The 27,488-nt window shown below is 54.1% G+C and overlaps 1 protein-coding gene across 1 annotated transcript in view; it reads left to right on the top strand.

The window, feature by feature from the left end:
- LOC116945142 (sodium/potassium-transporting ATPase subunit beta-1-interacting protein 3-like) overlaps positions 1–27,488 on the top strand; it is a 92,162-nt gene that overhangs the window by 38,664 nt on the left and 26,010 nt on the right. The window contains exons 2-3 of the mRNA XM_032959311.2: positions 8,416–8,553; positions 19,303–19,383. Of these exons, the coding sequence (XP_032815202.1) occupies positions 8,416–8,553; positions 19,303–19,383 (219 nt within the window). The remainder of the gene's footprint in view (positions 1–8,415; positions 8,554–19,302; positions 19,384–27,488) is intronic.

The raw sequence follows: 27,488 nt of genomic DNA, 5'->3' as shown, positions 1-27,488 counted from the left end.
GGGAGTTAAGCGAGATGGGACACGAGGTGAGACACAACATGGGACACGAGATGGGACACGACATGAGACACGACATGAGACACGAGATGGGACACGAGATGGGACACGAGGTGGGACACGAGGTGAGACACGACATGAGACACGAGATGAGACACGACATGGGACACGAGAGGGGACACGAGGTGGGACACGAGGTGGGACACGAGGTGGGACACGACATGAGACACGAGGTGGGACACGAGGTGGGACACGAGGTGAGACACGAGGTGGGACACGAGGTGGGACACGACATGAGACACGAGGTGGGACACGAGGTGAGACACGAGGTGGGACACGAGGTGGGACACGAGGTGGGACACGAGGTGAGACACGAGGTGGGACACGAGGTGAGACACGAGGTGAGACACGACGTGAGACACGAGGTGAGACACGAGATGGGACACGAGATGGGACACGAGATGGGACACGAGATGAGACACGAGGTGAGACACGAGGTGGGACACGAGATGGGACACGAGGTGGGACACGAGGTGGGACACGAGATGGGACACGAGATGGGACACGAGGTGGGACACGAGGTGGGACACGAGGTGAGACACGAGGTGGGATACGACGTGAGACACAAGGTGAGACACGACATGGGACACGAGGTGAGACACGAGGTGGGACACGAGATGAATACCCGGTCAGGCTTGGTGCTCAGAGAGAGAGAGAGAAAAAAATCAAAAACAAAAATCAGGAATAAAAATGTCGTTTGCCCCTTGTGGGCGCGAAGAAAATGAGCAGCCCCGCCTGGCCACTCTCGCCACCAGACTCGAACTGACAAAGACTCTCGCGGGATTGGCTCCCGATTCGAGGCCCGGTAATGGGAAGGCGCCTCAATTGGTCCCCGGCGCCCCCGCGGGCTCACAGTGGCCGTCGCCGGGCAGGCGAGGAAATCCTTGGGTGGTCACGGTCCGTTAGGGTTTAGGGGTTCGAATCTGGGAAGACGCCAATGCATTCAAACCCGGTTTCCCATTTAACACGTGGGCTGCTTAATGCGTAGGCTTTCGCGGCGTATTTTATCCATCGTAAAAGTTACTAATTCAGCACACCGGTGTGCTGGAGAGCAAACCCACGACATTTACAATTTGAGTACCGTGGCGTTTCGCTGGTGATTACATTGACTGATTTGCCTGAATTGTGAAGAAGTCCTCGTCTTTCGCTTTTCCACGTCCAGGGAGTTGATACCGGCGGCCTGGGAACCCGATCTGACTGCGCAAGAAACAACCGTCACGTTTTCTTTGGTTCTTTCGGTAAAGTCACGTAGAATGAGAATAAAATAATAATACAATAAAATAACAATCAAATTCTCACGACGTTTCGGCCACAACACAAGTGGCCTTCTGTGTTGTGGCCGAAACGTCGTGAGAATTTTCTTGTGTCACTTTATTTTTTCATTATTTTATTCTCATTCTACGTGACTTTAGCGAAAGAACCAAAGAAGATGAATTCTTGCAGTCACGAAAGCTTTAAATCGAAATTGAACCGTCACGTTATGTTGGGCGTTTTCCACTCGATTTGGCTAAATCCCAACTGCGATACGTTTCCATTTCGGTTTGGTTAACATGTGACACTTTACAGAGCATAGATACACGCTATGACCCCGGCGTGACCGCAAATTGGTAATCGTGTGCTGGCTTCTTCTGGGGCTATTCTCTGTCCGCGTAAATGGGCAGAGAACGACGCAGGGTGATGCACTGGCTGTATAATGTCTCTGTCTCACGGCGTGACGCCGATAGCGCAAGGATAATTGTAATTTCTCGCGCGTGCATTGCCCATCGCTCTCTCAGAGTCCCATGGTGTTAGCTGCACCACCGCGTGTTAAGAACGGCCTCGGAAGATGACGTCACAGAACTACTTATTTCAAAACTCGTCGTATCTACACACTCGGGGCGTTCCTTTTATGTGCACGGTGGTCACCCGTCCCACCCACTAAGCAGGCTCGACCGGCTTAGCTGCTGATATCCGACGTGGTCAGGCACATTGTCACGGTGGGTTTGCGCGTTCCTCTCACGACGATAACGGGCCACTTGAGCCAAGAGGCGGACCCTCAAGTGCGAGACAAATTGGGGTTAAGGTAACGCCAATTACGCAACGGCCGGCCCCGATAGCGCAACGCGCGTGGCTAATTACGGGCGATGCCCGTCCATGCCACTCCCTGGAGGCCACCGGTGGCACTGCCGCGTTGACGAGGCGGCGCTAGGCAGCGTGACGCCACACAGCAGCGTGACGCCGCTTGGCGCCACGCTGCTGTAGTCGCGCTCCCAGTGCAGAGCCGAGAAGCAATGGAAGAGCCGCTGTCTCAAATGAAGGAAACAAGGAGCCGGATCGTGAAGTGCGGCTCTCTTGGTGTCACCACTGCCGTACGTCCGACTAGCGGCTGTGCTGTGCCGCGCGAGATTCGGCACGATGTCCGACGTTTCGCTCCACATCCTGACAGCGTCTTCAAGTTTCTGGGTAAATAATTGGTGGAGAGGGCTGAACCGGACCTGTTCGTATCGATTCCAGCTTTCAGTCTCCCGTAATTAAACCTGAGTTCTCAAGCGCAGTGAGTTCTCTCAGCCGGCTCGCCAATCACTCTACAGTACACACACAACCCCATCGTATAAAAGTAGAGGATTGACTTAATAAAAAATATCATAACTTTGGAAAATACCAATTTTGATGTACTAGTTGACAGACGGGTGATCACGTTGCAGGTCATATAAACGGCCGTGCCCTGATGTGTAAAAAGAGCACAGTGAAGTGCCTTCTCCGAGCTCCCGAAAGAAGCTCCCAACGCGTCGGAGCGAAACGTCGGGCACCACGAAGAACCAACACGCGGCACAAGCCGAGAGTAACATCGGAGAGTCGCGCGCTTCAATGACTCCCTGCTGCAAGTGGAAATGAACCCTATGGACCGTGCCTCGGAAGCTAATTGCTGATTAGCAGCCACAACACCGCGTGTTTGTATTTCCTTACAACACAAAAAAAAATACCCGGCGAGCCATCTTTCACAGTGGTGAGCTCTAATTAACTTTGCTAATGAACTGTTGAGAGTTAATGAACGTTGTGTCGAATCACTCTAGTGCGCGTCAGGGCGTCAGTGTTCCGCGTCCTCGAATCGCTTGAGATGGAGGGGGGGTGAAGGGGGGGTGGAGGGGGGGTGGAGGGGTGGATGAAGGGGGGGATCAAGGGGAAGCATGAAGGGGGGGATGGAGGGGGGATCAGGGGGGAGATCAGGGGGGGGGGAGGGGGGATGATGGGGGATGAAGGGGGGGGGGGCGTCCGATGTTCGGGCCCAGCGGTTGGGAGCAGGAGGAGGGGGAGGCGGCGATGGATTCCCCCCCAATTTTTTTTCCCTGCGTGTTGTAGTTGAGGCTCAAGAATTCGTGGGCAAGGGGTCCCCGGGACACAGGAATTGACGTTGGCTGAGCCGTGGAGCTCCGCGAAGGAAATCACGGCGGGATTTACAGGACACCTCCCTTTGTCCCGAAGCCTCTACATCACGGGGCCGATCCGACGTCCGCCCGAGCGAATCGCACCGCACCACGTTTCCAGGCGAAAATGTTTCACGTTTTACGGCAAAGCCCGGCCGTAAAACATTGGGCGATTTGTGTGCGTGGTTTTTAAAGTGCAGAGATCGCAACCGTGATGGATTGTGTTCTCGTAACCTGCCGTGGTGTCGCCTGGGAGCGGCAGAGCGTCAGATCCGGGCAGCTTGAACTCGGATCGCTCTCGGATGGGTGGTCTTCGTGCACCCAAAAAAACAGGAGACGATTTAAAAAAAAACCCCACTAAGATCTCGCGATGCTCTGTTGTACGCAGTGGTGTGCACGCACAAATAACAATACAACCAAACAATATAAAACTTCAACACATTTGTCAATCACACACTACTACTCTGAAGAAGAGCCGTTGCTTGAAACGTCACCTGATATATATTTAAAATGCTTGCATGTTAGGGCGGTGTTATTGATGTACTTGTTGAGTTGTTGCTGTTCATGGACAATACAGATGTGGGGTGGATCCATGGTCGTCCGGGCGGGGGTAAATTGTTATTGACAGAGAAAGTACATTAGGTATTTTTTTTGGTATGTAAAACAAAGCGCATTATTTTTTACACTCTTGACATCTCAGAATGACTGGCCCCTTGGCAAGTTTCTCGGTCAGTCTCTGCCTCTTGGTGCCGTCATCTGTCTGTGATGAAACCAAGCACCAGCGGGAGCCAATCGCTCGCAACAACGACTCCCGCACCATGTCAGCGGCCCTGGCACTAAAAGACAAAGATACCCCGTGTAGCCTTAACAGATTGTTGGGGCAAGCGCTGTTAGCGAGTAGCACCTATGAAGGCCGACACGGCACACGAGGGGGTGGGTTGCCAGCACCACGCCCGGTCGCTTTTGTCTCCGCCGAGTGGCGATGTTTACACACCGCACCAGGTACTCATTTAAGGCTGAGTTTACCAAGCGGAGGCCCAGGACCGGTTTTGGCAGTGAGCGGGAATCGAACTGGAGTCGCCGGGTATCGTAGCGCAACGCGCTAACCGCCGCTCCCCTCCGACACACACACACGCAGTGCAGCATTACGCTTCTCATCTGGCACGCTGTTCGTGTGACAGCTAAACGGGTGCGAGAGTGTGCGGTGGGGACCGCGCGAACGTGTGGTCTGAGACCGCCAAACGGTCTCGGCCCAAAATTCCTGCCCCATGGGGAGGGGAGCGAACCCTCACCCTGCACCTGTCCTGGGCAGCAGCTGACCCCTTACCCCCCTTAGCTCCCCTCCGCCAGCCAGAGCCACTGACGCCACCGACTCTCAGATTCCTCGGCTGTCCCAGTCGCCACCGCTCCCCCCCCCCCGTCAAAGAAGCCACCCCAACTCCGCAGTGCTCTCCGGTTGTTCGGCACGATGTCCGACGTTTCGTCCCACGTGCTGGGAGCTTCTTCATGAGCGTAATTGAATACAGCTCCCATGCTCGGTGTGTTGCCTATGATCTAATTCGCCCGGAACGGTCGCGATCTTATCGTCAGATCTGGGACGCTAAGCGGGGTTTGAGCCTGGAGAGTGCTTGGACGGACGTGCGCCGGACGTCACAGGCGTTACGGGCTGCTGTGCGGTGGCAGAGGGCAGTGAAGCAAACTACATTGTTGTACTGTACTCTGTTGTCACGTCTGCGTTCCCCGCCCTCATCAACCCGCACTGGCCGACGTGGCTGGACGTACGAACGAATCATCACCCCACGACCCGCACGGTCGAGCGAGCGGACGGGCCACTCGTCCACCAGTGGAGTGGCGAGCGCTCGGCGTTGCGAGCGCGGTGCTGAGTTAAAATTAAACAAATATCAGCGGCTGCGAGGCGTGCGCTCTGGGAGCTCGGCGGAGGTCAGGAATTCTACAAATACAAACGAACGACCCCCCCCCCGAACCTTGTGTTGTTGTTAACATTTAAATGGGAAAAACCGAGCGACTAGGGATGAAATTTGCATGTGCGCGGCGGTGGGGAGTGGTGGTGCAGCGGTTAGCGCGCTACACGACGCACTCTCCGAATAGCATGGTTGGCAACGTGCGGTGCGAAAGAAGTTCAACATACACGCAGGCCAGTCCCCCGGGTTCGATTCGTAATTGATTTTTGGGTTCGATCTTGCAATTAAAATACTGTGTCGCAAACCCTCCTCTACCCGACACAGCCAATTAATAAAGTCGTCACGTAAACGTGCCAATTCATGCCTGCTTTAGCACACCGGTATGTTGGGGAGAAATCCACAACATCACAATTTGGTAACATTGTTCAACATTGTATAACATTGTTGAACATTTAACGCAACCATGATGCTTTGAAGGAGTAATACATTGGCACGTGTGTCCACCACGTGACAACCGTAACGGGTGGACGGAGGGCTTATGACACGCATTTTTTTGCTCACGCGGTGTGGTCCACAAAAACGATGATGAATTCATCGCGAAGAGCTGCGTGTTGAATGCACTCGTTCTGTTGTAGTCCTTGGTGCTCATACGTTGTTCATTCGCTTCGTCTGAATGAAATCAACGACGCCAACCAACGCCAGCGGCAGCCGGCACCCAATACACCTCTAGCGAGAACGCGAGCTTCTCGCTACCTGGCGAAGCTCCCAGGGTGTTGAGCGAAACGTCGGACGCCGTGCCGACCCGAACCCGCATTGGAGAACTATAGAGCGAGGGGGAAAAAGTCGACATTAGGAGGAGCATCCTGCTGTGTCATTCAGTTCCTTGCGTCGTGAGCACCCAGTGCCTGGCACGGCGTGCACACTCGCACGGAGTCACCGTTGCAGACCAGACATTGCAGACCAGGAATCACAAAGGAACGAGCCAGGCGCAGCTACAACGACATTTGTGGTGTAAAATGTTGCGGCGAGGTATTTTACGATCACAAAAAGACGCCTTCTGATCACGAGCCATCGGCGTCACAACGCTCTCTCGGTGGCTTGCGCTGATGGTGCTGCTGATGGTGTCGATGATGATGATGATTTTGCGGTTGTGTCCCGGATTAACCCTTTAGAGCGCACGGCGGGCACCAGCAGAGCGCATAACACAAAGCCCGGGCATCAACAACAACAAAAAAAGAAGCAAATAAATAAATACGTTTCACGAAAAAAACGCTCCGCTCGGCACCTGCCTCCCTTCGCTTCCCGCGGGACGCGTTAGGTCCTGATGAGAAACGCGAAGTGATAATGGAACGCTGGGACCGCCGCAGTGATTGTATTAAGATGTCGCGGCGCTGTTAACCCCACTCCGCCTCCGGCGTGGAGACGGCGTCGCTCGCAGTCGCCGTTCCCGGCCACGGCCGCTCGCGGAGCAAATTGGGTTGCCACCTGTCACGTAACAACAAGAGCGGTGACGGCGGTGACGACAAAAAAAAACCGGGACACGTCATGCACGCGAAGAAGATGAATATCGAACGGCAGACAGCTGGATGCTGCGGTATTGTAACAGCTGGCGCGCTGGTCACCGGCTTGGTTCGATCTCCCGGCGCGGCACTCGAAGAATGGCGAAAGGTTCTTAAATTATCGCTCCCCTTCCCGGCTCCACCGCCTCTGTCTGCCCAGGGGTACAAAGACGTCCACCACTGTTCGCGGTTAGTCGATCGGCGCGTCACGTGCGGTGGGGTAAAGTGTGGGTGCGCCCTCTTCTTCCAAGATATTTCAGAATCTACGGCCGGTTTTTACCGAACAGGAACCAGTGACCGATTCCTCGTGGAATTTTAGTCGGAAGAGGTGGCCGTACTCTCACTTTGCCCCAACACGCGCGACCTTGCTCATAGACCATGAGGTACCGCTGGGTGGAGAGAGTTGATGGGGGGGGGGGGGGTGTAAGAAACTAGCGCTATTGTTTGAGCTTCCACGCCGGGAGATGGAATTGAACTGGGGGACTCTGCATTGCAAGTCCAGTGGCGCTGCTCGGCATTACGCCGCCTGTAATTGTGAGTTTATAACTAAATGTGTTGTGTTTATTACACGCGACATTTGTACACGTGCGGCAAACCCGTTAAACATTCGTTTTTTAGTTTGTGTGTTTGTTATATCGACGCTGTTGCCGGGAATGTTAAATAAAAAATAAAAAAAAACGATTTTAACCATCGTAGACTTTTTACGACCAAAACCCATCAGGCACGGCGCCCATTGCGGAAGGCGCGCTCCCTGTGATGCTGCGTCCTCGGCTGTCTGAGCCAATAAATCAGATGCTCCGGGTAACACTGTTGCAAGCAAAGACTCCAGAAGACAAACGGGCCCCGGATTGTTACTGAGAGATCAGCGGCCAGGCGGGGAAGGAGCTCAAGCCGCAGACGAGGGCTCTCTTGATGGACCATTTTCGTGAAGATGAAAAGAATAAATAGAAGCGAGGTTTTCCACGGCTAGACGCGGATTAGAGGATGAGCTCTCCATAGCTTCTGGGTCACTCTTCTTCTCCGCAATAAAAAAAAACCCCTACGGATAGGAGGATGAATATCTGCACTTCCAGAAAACCGCTTCGGAGTGCTTTTAACTCACGACTAAATGTGAATAATATGATGAATTTAACTACGATTCTAAATGTAGGGCTTACATTTTTTTTTAAGTCTAATTGGTTGTTTAAAACTTGCTGGTTATAAAAACTCCAGCGCTTAAAGAATTCGTCAAGGCGATGACTTCATCACGCGTGAAATCACCTCGCGGTGTCACACCTCAAGCGCCGTGGTGACATCTCGTCCAGCTGCGAACGTAGCGAGCGATCAAACACCTCCGAGGAGGCACGCGCGTCAATGAGTGCGAATCCACGCGCGCGCACGATTCTCCTTCCCCTCCGTCTTCGTCTTGCCGCCACTCTCACGACCGCTTTCACGCAACCCCCCCCCCCCCCCCTGTGCCGTTGCTCGCGACAGGTGACGGCCGTGGAGCGGCAGATTTTCGACTTCCTGGGCTACCAGTGGGCGCCCATCCTCGCCAACTTCCTGCACATCCTCATGCTCATCCTGGGCCTCTTCGGAGCGCTGCAGTACCGCCCACGCTACCTCACCGCGGTGAGAGTCGGGCACGTGTCGCAGACGAACGCCTCCTCGCTCACCCGCTCTGGGGACTTCATCGGGGCTGCAGCCCGGCGCGTTGGATCTTGAAGGCCCCCCCCCTAAATATATATTTACCGTGTCCCTGGTACCCCAACCCATGAGTCAATCCTACTCACTCCACACCCAACCCATCAGCCACCTACATATCAAACCTCACACACCAACCCATCCGACTATAATGTCTCACACCACACTCAGGACATCATCCGCTTTTTCTGCCATAAAACATCCAGCTCCCGCTTGCAGCTTCCACTCGACCACCGTCTTCTCGCTTCTCCTGCACGCCGCAACCAGGCGCGCCAGCTGAGCCCCCTCGCGTCACACGCACGGCGCGGTTCCGAAGGAGGTCGCAGGCTAAGATGCTCTCGGTGACGGGTAGACCCCCGCCTGCAGCCCATTCCACGTGGTCGGCCTCCCGAGTCCGTGGGGCCGTATGCCGCGGAGTGCCGGGCCATCTCCAGCCCGTGGGCCTTCGAGTAATTTCCACCGCTGCTCTAGCGGCTGCAGATATTTACGTGAACCGAATTGCGTGCAACGGCCACGAATTAAAACGCCGTCTCTTGCGCGAGCGAGTCGATGCCCCGTGGTACTGCTCAGTGTAAGAATCAATGTTCATCAGAGCATCGTCGCTCAACTGCGGTGAACCCGAGCCTCGAGCGCGCCACGCCGCGGCTGTCGCCCGTCAACTAGCAGCGTGCCGCCCATCCTGTGCGTTGACTCCTTGAGCAGCGGGGGGTGAGCCAGGTTCAGCGGGGAGTGAGCCAGGTTCAGCGGGGAGTGAGCCAGGTTCAGCGGGGAGTGAGCCAGGTTCAGCGGGGAGTGAGCCAGGTTCAGCGGGGAGTGAGCCAGGTTCAGCGGGGAGTGAGCCAGGTTCAGCGGGGAGTGAGCCAGGTTCAGCGGGGAGTGAGCCAGGTTCAGCGGGGAGTGAGCCAGGTTCAGCGGGGAGTGAGCCAGGTTCAGCGGGGAGTGAGCCAGGTTCAGCGGGGAGTGAGCCAGGTTCAGCGGGGAGTGAGCCAGGTTCAGCGGGGAGTGAGCCAGGTTCAGCGGGGAGTGAGCCAGGTTCAGCGGGGAGTGATCCAGGTTCAGCAGGGAGTGAGCCAGATTCAGCGGGGAGTGAGCCAGGTTCAGCGGGGAGTGAGCGAGGTTCAGCGGGGAGTGAGCCAGGTTCAGCGGGGAGTGAGCCAGGTTCAGCAGGGAGTGAGCCAGGTTCAGCGGGGAGTGAGCGAGGTTCAGCGGGGAGTGAGCGAGGCACACGGGAGAGGCGATAAAACGCCACTGCAGACATCGGCGAAGCAGCAGCCACGCCATTATCAGAGCACACACCCGTGCCCTGTCAACCTGCCCGTCACGTAAATCGCATTTTTCTTCTCCCGCTCTCACGCAGCCCTGGCTGATTGCGCCTCGCCGCCAATTTCCAGGCTTTTGAATGCCGCTCACTCAGAAGTGGTGGTCGCCGAGTAGCTCAGGCATCAGAGAGGCTGAACCAGCACCACTTAGACCCCTGGGTTCGAATCCGGATTTCAGCCGCTGGCCATGATTACTTCGGGTTCTTAGGTTTAGCGAGATGGTTGTCTCAGGCCAGTCACCAATGACTCACACAGAGACTCATAGACTCACACAGAGACCCAGTGACTCACCTATGATACATATAAAGGCGCCTCGATAACCATAGACTCACCTCGAGACCAATAGACTCACCTAGAGGATAGATTTACACAGAGACGAAAAGACTCTTACAGAAACCCACAGTCTCACACAGATACCCATAAACTCACATAGAGACCCATATAATCACCTAGAGACCAATAGACTCGCCTATAGAACTGTAGACACACAGAAACCCATATACTCACACGCAGAGACTCAAAAACTCCACAGAAGAAACCAATGTTGATTTGCTTGCCATGCTACACTTGCACGAGTGTGCATGAGTAATTACTTAAAGTTATATAACATATATTTACTTGGGACATTCCCTAATAAGGTGATGCACTGCTGCCCAATGAAATTTTCAGCATCGCATGACCTGATGCTAGCTGCACAATCTAAATAAAAATGGAAAGACAACTTAAAAGGTGACACACTGTGCACACACACACCTACACACGACAACAACCGTCATTCACCACTATCTGGCGGTGACGTCATCACAATACTTGTGCCAGGCTAGGTGCAAATTGATGCCACGTTGAAGTGTCAAAGGCTCACCGATAGGTCACAGGACTGACGATTCAGGTGCTATAGGTTACGGTCCACGTGACGCAAGTCAATAACACGTGGCCCACATGCTCCCACCCGTTTCCACACACGCATGTATTAAACTGTCGGTCTCTCTAGCAACGGAGTAACTATCGAGTGTGCAGGCGGTGCAACTGCACAGAAGCCCCCGTGCTGGAGGAGCCCAGGCGCCTGGCTATGAACAGGGGGGAGGAGGTATGGGCGGGTGGGTTGGGACATTTTATTATTGCACCTATAAGCCCACACCAACAACGCCCTGACACTTACTTAGCGGGGAATATCGCTCCAACACTCGCGGTGCTTTGTGTCACCCCTCTGAGTGTTCGCGAAGCTCAAGTCGTCAGACATCCTGTTCGCTTTGCCGTGGATTGGCTCCAATAGCGCAGCTCCGCGTGTGGATCTGTGGCGATGCGCCCTGCCGCTTTACTCTGAGCCCACCCGGCGGTCGCGACGCCCGCCCGAGGCCGCCACGAGTTGCTGCGCCCCGGCACGAAGCCCACGGTCCACGCACGAGACGGCGACTCCCCGCTGCACAGTACAGCACTCTGCTGCACACTGCAGCACTCTGCCGCACAGTGCAGCACTCTGCTGCACACTGCAGCACTCTGCTGCACGGTGCAGCACTCTGCTGCACAGTGCAGCACTCTGCTGCACTGTGCAGCGCTCTGCTGCACACTGCAGCACTCTGCTGCACGGTGCAGCGCTCTGCTGCACACTGCAGCACTCTGCTGCACAAGGGCGCAACGCTGCCGCACGATGCTGCACCCTGATGTACACTTATGCACACTGGCGCACTATGCTGCACACTGGCTAACCATGCTGCACCACGCTGCACTATGGGGCAGCGGTGGGTCTGATGGGACAGCGGTGGGTCCGATCCCGACTGTGACGCCTGCTGTATATTTGGAGATTGCATGTCTCCCTCTCTCTCTCTCCCTTGGTCGCGTGGATTATTTTCTCTGGACCCTCCAGTTTTCCCCTCCGCATTTGTAATTATCAACATCACGCGTTCACATTACTCGGCTGCTATAAATTCCCACGTGATGAAACGCCTTTTCGTCGAGCTATAATGTGTGTTCAGGCCGCTTCAGCAAAACAGTCACACAGCTCAGTTCGCTTGCATAGCTCATCGGGAGCGCAGTGCGCTCAACCGCTGCGCCACCGCTCCCCACGCGCCCGCACGCCACGCGCGCGTTCGAGACGCTGCAGGGGCGGCGCGCCCCGAGGCGCTCCTCGACGAGCGGGGGCGGCGGAGCCGTCGGTGGGAAGCTCGCGGCGTTTGTTGACGCCCGCGCGCGCTTCGCGAACTCCGTCCGCGACGTTCACAGCCAGATGCTTTCCATATGGCTCCATCAACGACGCATTTAACTTGAACTGTGTCTCGCTTTCCGCGGATTCGATGCGCGTTTTTCAATTTGCCCTCGTCGAGTAAGCACCGCCGCCAACACCACCACGACCGCTTGTGCACACGCGGCGGTGGTGGCGGTGGTGTGGGGGATGAGGCGCACAATTTGTGAGCGTCTCCATCGCCGTTATTGTGCCCCTCCCCCCCCCGCCGCCGCTCCATCGTGTGGCTGGGCATGAGATCAGCGCGTGACGAGCCGGACCGATAACCTCGCTAATCAGCAGCGACAGCAGCACTTTACCTTGACGTAGAGACAACACGTGTCGAGCAGCAGTCGTACGATTAGCGTGGTTGGCCTACGTACGGTGCGAAGGAAGTTTCAACATACATCCATACATTTCTAAATTAGCGATGAGAATATTTATTTTTGTCAACAAAGAGTTGGATGGAACTCAACGAGCGAGATGATGAACGCAACTGCGGCTCCACACACCGGCGAGCAAATGCGTGAGAGGAATTCCACGAGATCTGAACGAAGACGCAGGCTGAGATAATAATAAATAAAAACATGTTAACAAAGACCTCGGTGCGCTGATGAATACCAAACACGGTAGCTGCCGAAGCTGACCTCGACCTATCGGGGTGGTGCAAGTGCACCGCCCTCGCGGCGAAACGTAACAACTGTAAGGACCCTTCGACAAAATGTTTGACCTCTGCGGTGGATGGCGAACTCCACGGTCGAGTTCCACCGCGGTTCTCACCGTCGCCGCCTGCCGAGACCCAGGCCGGAGTCCAACTTTCGCTCGTCGACTCTGCACCGCACGGGGCACACGTGCGGCGCACCTCCGATACGCACGCTTGGCCACGTGCGGTGCGAGAGAAGTTCAAGGCGCGTGTGTAAAGACACGTGTGGTGTTTTTTTTAAGGAATCAATAAAAGCAAGCGATTGTCTCCTCGAGCCAGGGCGGGGTGACTGACGGCAGGGTGACAGCAGCCGTGCAGAGGAAAATAAACACACGCAAAGATCCCCCGGATAGCCTTAACAGACTGTTGGGGCAAGTGCTGTTAGCGAGCACCTATGAAGGCTTGAACGGTACACGATAGGGTGGGTAGCCAGCACCACGCCCGAGCGTCTTAGTCTCCCCAGTGGCAATGTTTACACACCGCACCAGGTACTCATTTGAGGCTGAGTCGACCTAGGGGAAGCCCGGGACCGGTTCAGAAAATCGTCACTGGTGTTGGCCGTGAGCGGGAATCGAACCCGGGTCGCCAGGTTCATAGCGCAGCGCAGCGCGCTAACCGCTACACTATCGCTCCCCACATACACACATACACACAGAGACACACACAGACATACACATAGAGACACACACAGACATACACACACATACACACATACACACACAGACATACACACACACAGACACACACACCTAAAACATACACATGATCGTTATCTTCCCCGCACCAATGTTGCGGAGGTAAAATAAATAGATTGGTGGAGATTGGGCAAATTATTCGGTTACATGCCCGTTCTACGCCCGCCTAAAATAATCCACATCCACCCAGCTGCTGCAAGGCTCACGATGCCTCCCTCCCCTTTCGCTCCTCCGTCCTCTCGTTCCTTCTTCATCTCCGAGACCGAGGAGTCTATTCCCTGCGCACAATCCGCCCTCATAGCGACTGCCTCTGCGACACCGCTTTAGCTGTTCGCAGCTCATTATAAAAGTAATTAAAACGTCATGTCCCATTCCGCTCAAATACAAAAACCAGGGGGGGTAGGGGTTGCCAGAAAAAAAGTATCCGTAATCCGGGGCAGCCATCTGCCCGAGCAGCGCCGCTACGGACCTCCCAGAGTCGGATATGCGAACACATTCTCTGTCTTCTACCCCGTGCATCATCGCGCTCCGCCCACGAGGATTGTATCCTCTCGATCTCTCCTCTATCTCTCACTTTATCTCTCACTCGATCTCTCACTCAATCTCTCACTCTCTATATCTCTCACTCTATCTCTCACTCTATCTCTCACTTTATCTCTCACTCGATCTCTCACTATATCTCTCACTCTCTATATCTCTCACTTTATCTCTTACTCGATCTCTCACTCAATCTCTCACTCTCACTATATCTCTCACTCTCTATATCTCCCACTCTATCTCTCACTCTCACTCTATCTCTCACTCAATCTTTCACTTTCTCTCTCACTCACTCTCACTCCATATCTTACTCACTCTATCTCTCACTCTCACTCTCCTCTATCTCTCACTTTATCTCTCACTCAATCTCTCACTCTCTATATCTCCCACTCCATATCTTACTCACTCTATCTCTCACTCTCCTCTATCTCTCACTTTATCTCTCACTCGATCTCTCACTATATCTCTCACTCTATATCTCTCACTTTATCTCTCACTCGATCTCTCACTCAATCTCTCACTCTCACTATATCTCTCACTCTCTATATCTCTCACTCTATCTCTCACTCTCACTATATCTCTCACTCAATCTCTCACTCTCTATATATCTCACTCTATCTCTCACTCTCACTATATCTCTCACTCAATCTCTCACTCTCTATATCTCTCACTCTCACTCTATCTCTCACTCAATCTTTCACTTTCCCTCTCACTCACTCTCTCACTCCATATCTTACTCACTCTATCTCTCACTCTCACTCTCCTCTATCTCTCACTCGATCTCTCACTCAATCTCTCACTCTCTATATCTCTCACTCTCACTCAATCTCTCACTCTCTATATCTCTCACTCTCACTCAATCTCTCACTTTATCTCTCACTCGATCCCTCACTCACTCTCTATATCTCTCACTCTCACTCGATCTCTCACTCTCGCTATATCTCTCACTCTCACTCAATCTCTCACTTTACTCTCACTCACTCACTCTCACTCCGTATCTTACTCACCCTATCTCTCACTCTCACTCGACTCTCGCTCAATCTCTCACTCTCACTCTATCTCTCACTCATTCTCTCACTTTATCTCGCACTCACTCTCACTCGCTATGTCACCCTCTCACTCAATATCTTACTCACTCTATCTCTCACTCTCTCTCACTCTCTCACTTTCTCTTTCACTCACTCTCACTCGCTATGTCACTCTCACACTCAATATCTTACTCACTATTTCTCACTCTCACTATCTCTCACTCACTTTATCTCTCACTCACTTTATCTCTCACTCGCTGTGTCACTCGCTATGTCACTCGCTATGTCACTCACTATGTCACTCGCTATGTCACTCACTATCTTTCACTCTTCTATGCCTCCTACGCCCGCCGCGCAGTTCACATTCGCGAGTTACAATTCGCCCGCCACCGTCCCCGGCTTGCATTTTTAATACGCAAATTGCTCGCCCGTCCTAATGCCACCTCGCATCGCGTGAAGGCTGCGTGCTTACTGAACCGTGCGTGATAAGCCTCCCGCTGGAGAAATACACCAATCTGTCGTCTTAACCCTTTACACACTCCGCCCGCCCGCTGCCACCATCGCAGGCAGATGCAGAGGATTAGCACCATAATTGTAATGGCGCGCATGTGTGTGTGTGTGTGTGCTGGCGGGGGAGTGGGGGGGGTCCTTCTCTCCTCTCTCGTCTATTGCACGGAGGCGAGAGGCAGGAGACGGCCGAGGCGGCTCTCAGTGCCGCGTCGCGGCGCCCTCGGCGTCTCGCTCCGAACGCGGCGCTCCACGAAGCCACTGCCCGGGCGGTGCCGGCCGGGCCCTTTGGTGGTTTCCCCAAGAAGATCTTCGTTTTGCCCTCCTCCTTTCCCCCCATCACCCCTCCACCCATTGCTTTCAACCAATACGGTTGTCGGCAACTTATATAACGAGAAGAGAGGTTTTTTTTCTCAAATTCGGTAACAAAAAGAAAAAAAAAACCTCAAAGTTTCAAGAGCCGCGTTGAACTTGGTGTGATATCACGTGTGATCACACATGTGATCTCACGTGTGATCTCACGTGTGATCACACGTCATCACGTGTGATCACGAGACGGCGGTGCTTGCTACACAGCGGTCACGAAGCGCACGCGGCCCCGGAGTCGCAGGTCGCAAACCCCTGAAGCAACACGATCCTCGCGAGGCCACAGCGGAGATGACGACGAGAGGTCGAGAACGGGCTGCTGTGGTCTAGGCCGGCAGGGAGTTATTGCGCCTCCTGAGCATCACAAGATGCTCAGGAGGCTGGGTCATCCAGCTGCCCGCCGTCTCACTCCCTCGCCCCGTTGTGTGTGTGTGGGGACACACACACACCGTTGTGTGAGTGTGTGTGTGTGGGGACACACAGCGTTGTGTGGGGACACACAGCGTTGTGTTTGTGTGTACACACCGTCGTCTCCAACGGTGTGTACACACACAGTCGCAGACGACGAGAACCCTAGAGTTCGAATCCAGTGGCAGGCGCCTTTGCCGCTTGCAGCAGTGTTCCGCTGTTCCCATGACACGAGACCCGAGTGTGCAGCAGGGGATGGACTCTCTCCTTCACGCGCTCTGCTCCGTGTCGGCCCTGTGGGCCCACCTCCCCCGCGATCTCTCCGCCGTGTCCGCCGTGCGCTCCATCACCTCCATGATATTTTTTTGATCGCACCACGCGGAACCGGGGGACCCCCCCCCCACCGCCCCTTGTCGTCTCGTCCCCCGGCTCCCGCCGCCCGAAGCGAGCCCGTCGAGTCCGCGGGGGTCCCCTCGATCCACCCGGCCCCGAAACCCGGCCGTGACCTCGACCCGAAGGGGTCGCCTCTGCTCGCTCGCGATGGCGAGGAGTGACTCCGAGACGCTGAGCAGCAGCAGCAGCAGGAGGATGAACGCTGCTGGGTCGGCGTTGTTACCGCCGCTGCGTCAGCGCCACAGGAACGAACGGAGTCGTCGCTTTAAAGTCGAACCGCAGCCCAATCCGACAAATTCACCTCTCACTGGCGCCCGCCCGCGACATCGTAGGGGCACGCAAACTGTGCCGGCGACTGCCTGAAGCTGCCGGCCACACAAGGCCGTGCTTTTAGATCTAGCGGCGTGTTAAGGTGGGGGACTGTGTCATGTGTGTGGTGCTGTGTGAGCAGTGTACTGCGTGTGTAGTACATCATGTGTGTGGTGCTGTGTTAGCAGTGTACTGCGTGTGTAGTACATCATGTGTGTGGTGCTGTGTTAGCAGTGTACTGCGTGTGTAGTACATCATGTGTGTGGTGCTGTTTTAGCAGTGTACTGCGTGTGTAGTACATCATGTGTGTGGTGCTGTTTTAGCAGTGTACTGCGTGTGTAGTACATCATGTGTGTGGTGCTGTGAGAGGAGTGTACTGCGTGTGTAGTACATCATGTGTGTGGTGCTGTGTTAGCAGTGTATTGCGTGTGTAGTACATCATGTGTGTGGTGCTGTGTGAGCAGTGTACTGCGTGTGTAGTACATCATGTGTGTGGTGCTGTGTGAGCAGTGTACTGCGTGTATAGTACATCATGTGTGTGGTGCTGTGTTAGCAGTGTACTGCGTGTGTAGTACATCATGTGTGTGGTGCTGTGTTAGCAGTGTACTGCGTGTGTAGTACATCATGTGTGTGGTGCTGTGTGAGCAGTGTACTGCGTGTGTAGTACATCATGTGTGTGGTGCTGTGAGAGGAGTGTACTGCGTGTGTAGTACATCATGTGTGTGGTGCTGTGTGAGCAGTGTACTGCGTGTGTAGTACATCATGTGTGTGGTGCTGTGTGAGCAGTGTACTGCGTGTGTAGTACATCATGTGTGTGGTGCTGTGTGAGCAGTGTACTGCGTGTGTAGTACATCATGTGTGTGGTGCTGTGTTAGCAGTGTACTGCGTGTGTAGTACATCATGTGTGTGGTGCTGTGTTAGCAGTGTACTGCGTGTGTAGTACATCATGTGTGTGGTGCTGTGTTAGCAGTGTACTGCGTGTGTAGTACATCATGTGTGTGGTGCTGTTTTAGCAGTGTACTGCGTGTGTAGTACATCATGTGTGTGGTGCTGTGTGAGCAGTGTACTGCGTGTGTAGTACATCATGTGTGTGGTGCTGTTTTAGCAGTGTACTGCGTGTGTAGTACATCATGTGTGTGGTGCTGTTTTAGCAGTGTACTGCGTGTGTAGTACATCATGTGTGTGGTGCTGTGAGAGGAGTGTACTGCGTGTGTAGTACATCATGTGTGTGGTGCTGTGTTAGCAGTGTACTGCGTGTGTAGTACATCATGTGTGTGGTGCTGTGTGAGCAGTGTACTGCGTGTGTAGTACATCATGTGTGTGGTGCTGTGTTGTACTGCGTGTGTAGTACATCATGTGTGTGGTGCTGTGTGAGCAGTGTACTGCGTGTGTAGTACATCATGTGTGTGGTGCTGTGTTAGCAGTGTACTGCGTGTGTAGTACATCATGTGTGTGGTGCTGTGTTAGCAGTGTACTGCGTGTGTAGTACATCATGTGTGTGGTGCTGTGTGAGCAGTGTACTGCGTGTGTAGTACATCATGTGTGTGGTGCTGTGTTGTACTGCGTGTGTAGTACATCATGTGTGTGGTGCTGTGTGAGCAGTGTACTGCGTGTGTAGTACATCATGTGTGTGGTGCTGTGTGAGCAGTGTACTGCGTGTGTAGTACATCATGTGTGTGGTGCTGTGTGAGCAGTGTACTGCGTGTGTAGTACATCATGTGTGTGGTGCTGTGTTAGTGTACTGCGTGTGTAGTACATCATGTGTGTGGTGCTGAGTGCAACATGCACAAAATGAAGTGCAGTACACACAGTGCAGTACACAGTGCAGTACACAGTGCAGTACACACACCGTGCAGTACACACACAGTGCAGTACACAGTGCAGTACACAGTGCAGTACACGGTGCAGTACACGGTGCAGTACACACACCGTGCAGTACACAGTGCAGTACACACACAGTGCAGTACACACACAGTGCAGTACACAGTGCAGTACACACAGTGCAGTACACAGTGCAGTACACGGTGCAGTACACACACAGTGCAGTACACACACAGTGCAGTACACACACCGTGCAGTACACACACACTGCAGTACAAACACACTGCAGTACACAGTGCAGTACACACACCGTGCAGTACACAGTGCAGTACACGGTGGTGTGCTGTGCGTGCCGTGTGTGCTGTGCGTGCAGTACGCCGTGTGGATGGTGCTGTGGGTCTCGTGGAACGTCTTCCTCGTCTGCTTCTACCTTGAAGTCGGAGGCCTGTCCAAGGTGCGTCGCTCTCGGCCCCCTTTGTCTCTCTCACAGCGCGCGATTTGCTTCGCGCTGCCCTGACACCGGAGGGATTAATTTGATGTTTTCTCATAATTCATAAAATCGCAGCAAACCTGACCGATCATCTGGAAAATCTGCAAGCTGCCGGGTTTTTTTTTTTTAGAAATGCGCGTTTTACCAAAGACTGATTGAATTTGTGTCCGCGGTTATTGATGTGGCCGTTGCTTAAGTTGTTTTTAAATTTACTTTAACTTTATTAATCGAACGTGCCACACGGAGATATATGTTGTGGATGTTTAACTGGCACAGAACCACGGCGCAAAACACACACTACTTACCAAGAACCATCACCACGGCGCCCGTGCCAGGCAAGGTGCACACACCTGGACACTCGTAGCGCAGTGCTTCAAGCTCGGTGCCTTGGGGGCTCCGACCAGTGATGGAAATTCCACATTTCTATGGTAGAGGCACAGTTGTTTCCCCGTAGAACAACCGCTCTTTATGCACAGCCACGGCCCTGCTGCCAACCCATCTTTGTACGAGGGCCTCCCCACGCCTTGCTGGTCGTGGGGAGCTATTTGATGACGCCGAGGTGACGCGAGTCAATTGAACGGGCAAGTGAGTGCGCGCTGGTGACGGCGGAGAGAATATAGTTGCGGGAGCATAGACGTACGGTACAACGGCGGGCTTATCAGCACTGCCGTCTGCTGGCGCCAACGAAGCGTGCGGCAACGCACGGCGGTCGCCCATCCAAAGCGCTCTCCAGGCCCCCAGCCGCTCATCTCCCGCGATGAGATGGGGCGCAGCGCATGGCGGCGGTTTGTTGTTCTGTGTCGGCTGCGCGCTGGCGCGGCGGCTCACAGCACGGAGCGAGTGGCTGAAATCCCGCGCCTGCCGGGCAGTGTCGACAACTCGTCCATCGGTAGGTCGCGCGTCTGGGTATCCTCACGTCTTCTAAGGTGTCTGGGCAGTGTGGAAGAGTAGGCCAAAATCCCCACGAGAGGCGCACTCTCTAGAGCTCCCTCTAGCTGAGGTCCTTCCACCAGCAGTGGCTTGAGTGAGCAATTTCAGGGCTGCGCCTTTGTCCGACACGCACAGAGAGTCCTTAATACGCTGGGGAGGGTGGAAGGGCTTGGGTGGTGGATGACATAAAAGGGAATTAATTGAATCTTTCTAATTATTAATACTTACAACAAATCTGACTGATCCTCTGGAAAATTGGCAAGCTGTCAGGCTGATTTTTTTGTGAACCCATATCACCGATACTAATTTCATCTGCGTCCTGTGCATATTGATGTTACACGGTGGTGCTGGTGGTGGTGGGGGTGGTGGTGGAGGATGAGGTGGTGTTTTTTTTTTCATTAATGTTATTTATCAAGCGTGACAGACAGACAAAGTCAAGACACGGCGACGCGGTTACTCTCACATCACGCTACGAAAACACGAAAGCACGCCCCAAGACAAAGATCCTCCGTATAGCCTTCAACAGACTATTGGGGCAAGTGCTGTTAGCGAACATCGAGGAAGGCCGGCACGACATACCAGGTGGATTGTGGTCAGCACCACGCCTGACCGCCTTTGTCTCCCTAGCGGCGATGTTTACACACCGCACCAGGTACTCATTTGAGATTGAGACGACCTAACGGAGGCGCAGGACCAGTTCAGAAAATCGTCACCGGTGTTGGTGGCCGTGAGCGGGAATGGAACTCTGATTGCCGTGGTTGGCAGCACAGCGGAGCGCTAAACGCCACACTGCGCCACACACGCAGCGCCACGCACCGGCACCTCACCACGCGTGCCAATCCACTTTGCCAGGACCCGTGCCAGCATGGGGCGGTGGGTGACGCAGCACGGCGAGAGGAAGAGCGCCCGCCGCTCGTGGCAGAGGTTCGGAGTTCGAACTCAGCAGGGCGGTAGCCATCCAACACGAAGCGCCGTTCGCTTCGCAGCGTTAAAGATCCCATCCAATGACTTCATTCGAGTGAGCCGATTTTGAAAAATGACCCAGTCGGGATTAGGCATAGCAGCAGCAATGATCGCCCCCTCCCCCCCTCTACTGGCAGACGAATGCCCGCTAGCAGGTGGGGTGCTGAGTCGCTTTGTGCCGCACAGGGACAGCTGCCCACTGGACGTGCCCTTTCAAAGGCGTTCGGGACGCGATGCCGTTCACTCGATCGCGCGTCGAGCGCTCTGAGTGAGAGACGCCCCGGAGTACAGGAAGGCGGCGGCGCTGTCGAAACCAACCGGCGATCATCGTGATGGTGATCGTCAACATGATGAGTGATCGTGATGGTGATCGTCATTTTGATGTATGCTGCCCACGGGGAACAGAACCAATACCAGAGCAGGGGAAATATAACAATTAAATATAACAATGAAATATAACAATTAAATATAACAATGAAATATAACAATGAAATATAACAAGTGTGTTTTGTTTATCACAGAGCTACCAAACGCCCTGGGATGGCCGGGCAGTCCCGGCCTCAACGCTGTTGTGTTGAGGGCGTAGTCAGAGCGCAATCATGGTGTGGGGAGGGTGTTGGTGAGGGTGTGGTGAGGGTGTGGGTGAGGCTGTGGTGAGAGGCTGTGGTTGTTATCTCGGCCCTCGCAACCGTCCTTGTTGTTGTTGCAGCATCTGAATGTCGCCATTACCTCATCTCCCCCCCCCTCTCTCAGCCTCTCTATGTATTATTTATTAGTATTATTATTACTACTACTACTACGCTCGTTTACCCGGGAGTGTCTCACCGAGTCTCATGACTCTCTTGCAGGCGGGTCCTGCCAGGTGTCCGCAGTAGTCGGGGTTGGTTATTCCCATTGAATAATTTTGCGGGATTTAAACATTTTTTTCGAATTTGGACTACGACGCCGCCGGAACACGGTGGCCTGCAAACGATATCACGGGATCTTTAATGTCCACCGGCACGTACTAGTCTTATTATTATTATCATCATCACGAGAGTTAATACACCCAGAGTAATAATCATTGTGGCCGCTGGAATCGAACCGTGAACCTTCGGCAACAAGCGGCGAACGCGCCCCGGCAGCACCGCCTGCGTCTCCAACCTCCGTATCGATAGTTTTAGATCGGAGGCTCCTCCCCGCGTCTCCATCCTCCGTGTCGAGAGTTTCAGGTCGGAGCCTCCTCGCCGCCCTGCACCGTACTCGTGGATCACTCTCGCTTGGGTTACAAGGGGTTAATTGAGGAACAAAGTAGCACAACATGATTTGTATTAAAGTATGCAGATTCCCCCCCCCCCCCACCCGCAGGGGGGATGATTTTCTAAGGAAAGAGACGGAGGCAGGTTCAGTAATTGCGTTCTGGATCACCGATTCCGAACAAGAAAACGCGGCGAGATGGGTTCCTCGCCGCGCGCTACACTCACGGACACACGCACGCACGCGCGCGCATCGGTGGAACAAACAAAAAAACACACCAAAACCAACTTGGTATAAAAATATAGAATGACGAGAGAGCGCACGGTGGGCAACGAGGCGTGCAACGTTCCCCACGTGGCACCGTGCGTGGCGCAGCGCCAGAGCGAGCGGGCCAGCGAGCGGGCGGTCGCGGAGGCACCGAACGCCACAACGCCCGCGGCCACCCGGAGTCTTCGTCTCGATTAGACGCCGCTGCCACAGTCGGTGGCGCTGTCACGATTCGGCGCACCGGACCTGCAGACCCACAGCCCGCCGGGCTCGACTGTAATCTCCCGGCGCGACAAATGGGGCAAGGTTCTCAGAACCCCCAACCCACAATTCACAAAGCACCCTTGCGCCCCTGTCCAAGCCAGCAGTGCGAGTGGGTGAACCGCGGTGAGTCTATCGGCAGGTCGCGTGCGGCGGGGTAAAGTGTGGGTACTGTCACCTCTTCAAAAACGATGAGGCCAGCATGGAAGAGTAGACCAAAATACCCTGTGGTGCGGCTCTCCCGACTGGAGACGCTTGCGCTCGCAGTGGGATGAGCGAGCAACTGCAGCCCTACCACGAGGGCGTCGCGGGGGCGAGATGTTAACTACCTCGCCTGGTGTGCAGGAGGTCGTGGGTTCGATCCCGACCCAAACGCCTGCTGTATACTTGCGTGTCCACGCGACCATTCAGAAATACGCGTTTCGAGTATTTGGCTGCTATAAATGTCCACGTGACGAAGCACTTCTTTTCGCTATCATTTGTGGCCAGGTAGCTTCTGAAAAAGAGGCTATATATCTCAGTGGGCTGGTAAATAAATACAATAGTTTCGTTTGGGGCTGCACGTGTACCACGCGCCGGAGAATTGTATGAGAATACAAACTGGTTGTAAATTTGTTTTCGTATTGGGGGCATTCAATGATGAACCGCCCCCTCCAGCCACCGGTACGCGGCAGAGTGCAGGGGGGGGGGGGGGGCGCGCCGTGGTCTCGAGCCGAGGGACAGAGTCTGGGCAAGCTTCGCTACCCAAGCCGAAGTTTAGGGCCCCCAAGCAGCTCCAAGGAGCACTCGATTCACGCAGCAATCGGGGTGAACCAAATACCAGTTCACATTCAAAAGTCAATTGACATAAACAGCGGATGAATCTCCCTAATCGCGTGTTGTCTGTAGCAAGTTCTCTCATTTAACTTCATCCCTGTCTCTTTTCGGCATCTCTCTCTCTCCACTGCCGCTGGGCCGCGCCGTCTGCTCGTCATCACCGCTCACGGGGGGCCTCATGTGCGATGATATTTTTTCACCTCCGCGAGGGAGGAGGAGATGGAGGGAGGGGGGGCGTCGGTTTGCGTCATCGGTCTCGCCGATGTCTTTGTCGAAGACGAGCAGACGCCCCCTGATTTATGGAACCCCCGCGACTTTTTATACGTTTAACGTTTCATTACGATTTAAAGCTTTCGTGATTGCAGTGATTCATGTTCTTGGTTATTTCGGTAAAGTCACGTAGAAGGGAAACAAGAAAGTAATAACAATAAATTTAAAACCGCCACTTTTTTCAAATTTTCTTGCTGTGGTTTTCACACCTGATGATGATTGCTTGTGTTGCAGTCTAAACGTCGTGATAATTTTATTGCTTCATATTTTTATTATTTTATTGTTTCGCTTCTACGTGACTTTACCGAAAGAACCAAGAATATGTTTCATTACGAGTGAAAAATCCGTCGTAATCTCCGAGTCCATTTGTTTTCCCGAATCCTCTGCGCTGCGTAATTCCACTTTATCTCGTTTAACACTTTCTGCGGAGACCCACCAGAGTGCGCGGATTAAGCAGCGCGGGGCTCCTTTTGAATTCCCCACGGCTCTGCACTTGTTTTTCCTTGAGCCGCCTTCTCACCGACGGTCGAGGCATTCTCGAGCACCCTCCTCATTCGCCGCTGATACGAACATCGATGAATGGGTGTCATCATCATTAACTGCTACGGTCAATCCACTACTGGATGAAGACCTCCCCAATCCTCCGCCATCTCTCACGCTCCTGCGATATAATTAAAGTCAACGACAAAGATTCCACCGTATAGCCTAAATAGACGTTTGGGGCAAGTGCTGTTAGCGAGCACCTATGAAGGCCGAAACTACAACGCAAAGGGGCTTTGTGGCCAGCACAACGCCCGGCCGTTTTGGTAATCCGCCTAGCACCTGCACGCGAGAGATAATTCCATTGCTCCATCTCCTCGGAGACCATCCTCTCGGACGCGTTGCGTTCCTTCCTGTTTGACTGCCACGCTGTCGCCACGAGTCTCGCCCATCAGCTGCCACCGATTCCGAGCCACGTGCCGGCGATGATGGCACGGGACCGGCTGTCGCGGCCAGCGCAGGGGTTAACGCGGCAGCGGTTGCAGCCGCCGCCCCCCATTGGCAATGGGATTTATCGGAGGGGCTAGCCACGTGAGAAGACTCTAACTCACCGGCAAGTAGCCGGCTTCCGGCCTGCCGCCTCGTAAATAGAGACATCGCGGCCCTGTTCAGCCGAGCGGGAAATGAAAGCGGCCGTCGCACCTGAACGGTCGCCCCCTCCACCCACCACCGTCTTGCTCCTCTCGACCCACACTGCCCCCCACCCACCCACCGGCATCCCCTGCCCCCGTGGCTCAACGCCTCAACCCCCACCTCTCGCGCCGAGCGAGGTGCAGCTTCCTCGATCTCTCCCCGAGTCTTCCCGGCCCAGCGGCCCTCGCGTCGCTCGCGATTCATCTCCGGGTGTAACGGCACGCGTCCAGCAGTGGAGTGGTCAAAGGGCTTCAGATTCGAACGGTCGTGAGTTCAGATCAGAGTCTGAGGTCTCATCGGACCATCGTTATTCTTGCCTCGACTTTTTTAGAGGTCAACAGTGGTTGTAATATGGGGTGGACTATCCCCCTGTCACCGGAATGTAGAATTCCCCACCACCGGTAGAAAATTCGGCTCCATCGAAGCGTGGAGATACATCGACGCTCGACTTGACCAGACAAAGGACAGCGAGATGAAACAATGATCAGTAAACTCTCTGCGTGATAATTTTCGCGGGCCTAACCTGGAGCGGTAATGGGGGGAGGGGTGATGAATGCCGATACAATGGGATGAATCATTGCACGCCCTCAATCGTCTCACTCGAACCCTCGAACTCGGAGAACATGACCGGCTAATTCCAAAATGCGGACGTCGGTGTCAAAGAGCGGAGAGATCACTGGAGTGGAAGGCGATGGCGGTGATGGCAACAATTAACACGATGGTACAACTCGTGGTAATTACATAATTTGGCGGAACACGACCAGGCGCGTATAATAGGCCCCGCATAACGCGCCCCGTCTGTTAATAAACGACGGACGAAAGAGGAAGAAAAATCTAATTATAATGCACGGCTTATCAAATTAAATTAAACGAGGCCGTATCATTTGTTATGATTATTATTAATTAGACATTAAATAAATGTCAAGCCGCATTGAAAGCTCTCGGAAGATGAATTACTTTTGTTCGGAGCCTTGCAATTACGCCCATGCGTGGCGCTTGGCTGCTTCTCGCGAGGGAACGAGCGGGAGAGAGAGCGGGATGGAGAGAGAGAGAGCGGGATGGAGAGAGAGCGGGAGAGAGAGAGCGGGATGGAGAGAGAGAGCGGGATGGAGAGAGAGCGGGAGAGAGAGAGCGGGATGGAGAGAGCGCGAGAGAGAGAGCGGGAGAGAGAGCGGGAGTGTTTAAATCGGGTTGTTGGCACGTCGACACCGGTTTAAGAGTCGCTGCTACCCGCAATCTCGTTCGTCTCACAAAAGACGCGTTGTTAATTCTGGCAACCCTTCTCGGCACACTTGGCCTCCAGGTGGCCATTCATTTTGGACAAGTGTTTAATTTCGCTAAGCAGCTCCCAAGCTGTTTTGACAGCGCTTGTAATTCACAAAGATCGCTCGCTGGGTCCTAGCCAGGCGACTGCAGACATCATGCGTGTGTGCGTGTGTTCGTGTGTGTGTTCGTGTGTGCGTGTGTTCGTGTGTGCGTGTGTTCGTGTGTGCGTGTGTTCGTGTGTTCGTGTGTGCGTGTGTGCGTGTGTTCGTGTGTTCGTGTGTGCGTTGTGTTCGTGTATGCGTGTGTTCGTGTGTGCGTGTGTTCGTGTGTGCGTGCGTATCCGAGCGCGGGGAGCGGTGAAGTGGTAGTTAGCGCCCTGTGCTACGAACCCGGCGACCCGAGTTCGATTCCCGCTCACGGCCACCAACAACGGTGAAGATTTTCTCACCCATTCCTGGGCCTCCACTAGGTTGACTCAGCCGCAAATGAGTACAATCTGAATCTGTAATTGACGCGAAAAGTCCACCAGAGAAGAATAGTCCAGGCCGGAAAACTAACCACGAGCTTCACACCAGTCACTAACACGTGATCAAAGCACACAGCCTTTGTGCATGATGTAAAAAAGCACCAAAAGTTCCTGCACAAAGGCTCTGTACTTTATAAACGTGTTTGTGTCGTGTTTGGAGCTCGTGGCGGACAACCACAACAACCACTCTGCACGTTCGTCGGTAACGCTGCCCCTAAAGAGGCAAAATGCCGGTTGAGGGTTAACTCAGCCCAATCATCGTCTCTCCGGCGTCGATAAAACGAGAACCACTGTGGCTTCGCAGGGCTGTGGACGGGAGATGAGCGCCGATGCTTCGGCGCTCGTTTGAGTCGGAAACCAC

Source organism: Petromyzon marinus, chromosome 23 (assembly GCF_048934315.1).
Source record: "Petromyzon marinus isolate PM22_M1 ecotype Great Lakes invasive population chromosome 23, UKy_Petmar_22M1.pri1.0, whole genome shotgun sequence".
NCBI classification, from domain to species: domain Eukaryota; kingdom Metazoa; phylum Chordata; class Hyperoartia; order Petromyzontiformes; family Petromyzontidae; genus Petromyzon; species Petromyzon marinus.
Note: the sequence above shows the minus strand (reverse complement) of the source record. Positions and strands in the feature narration are given on the sequence as shown.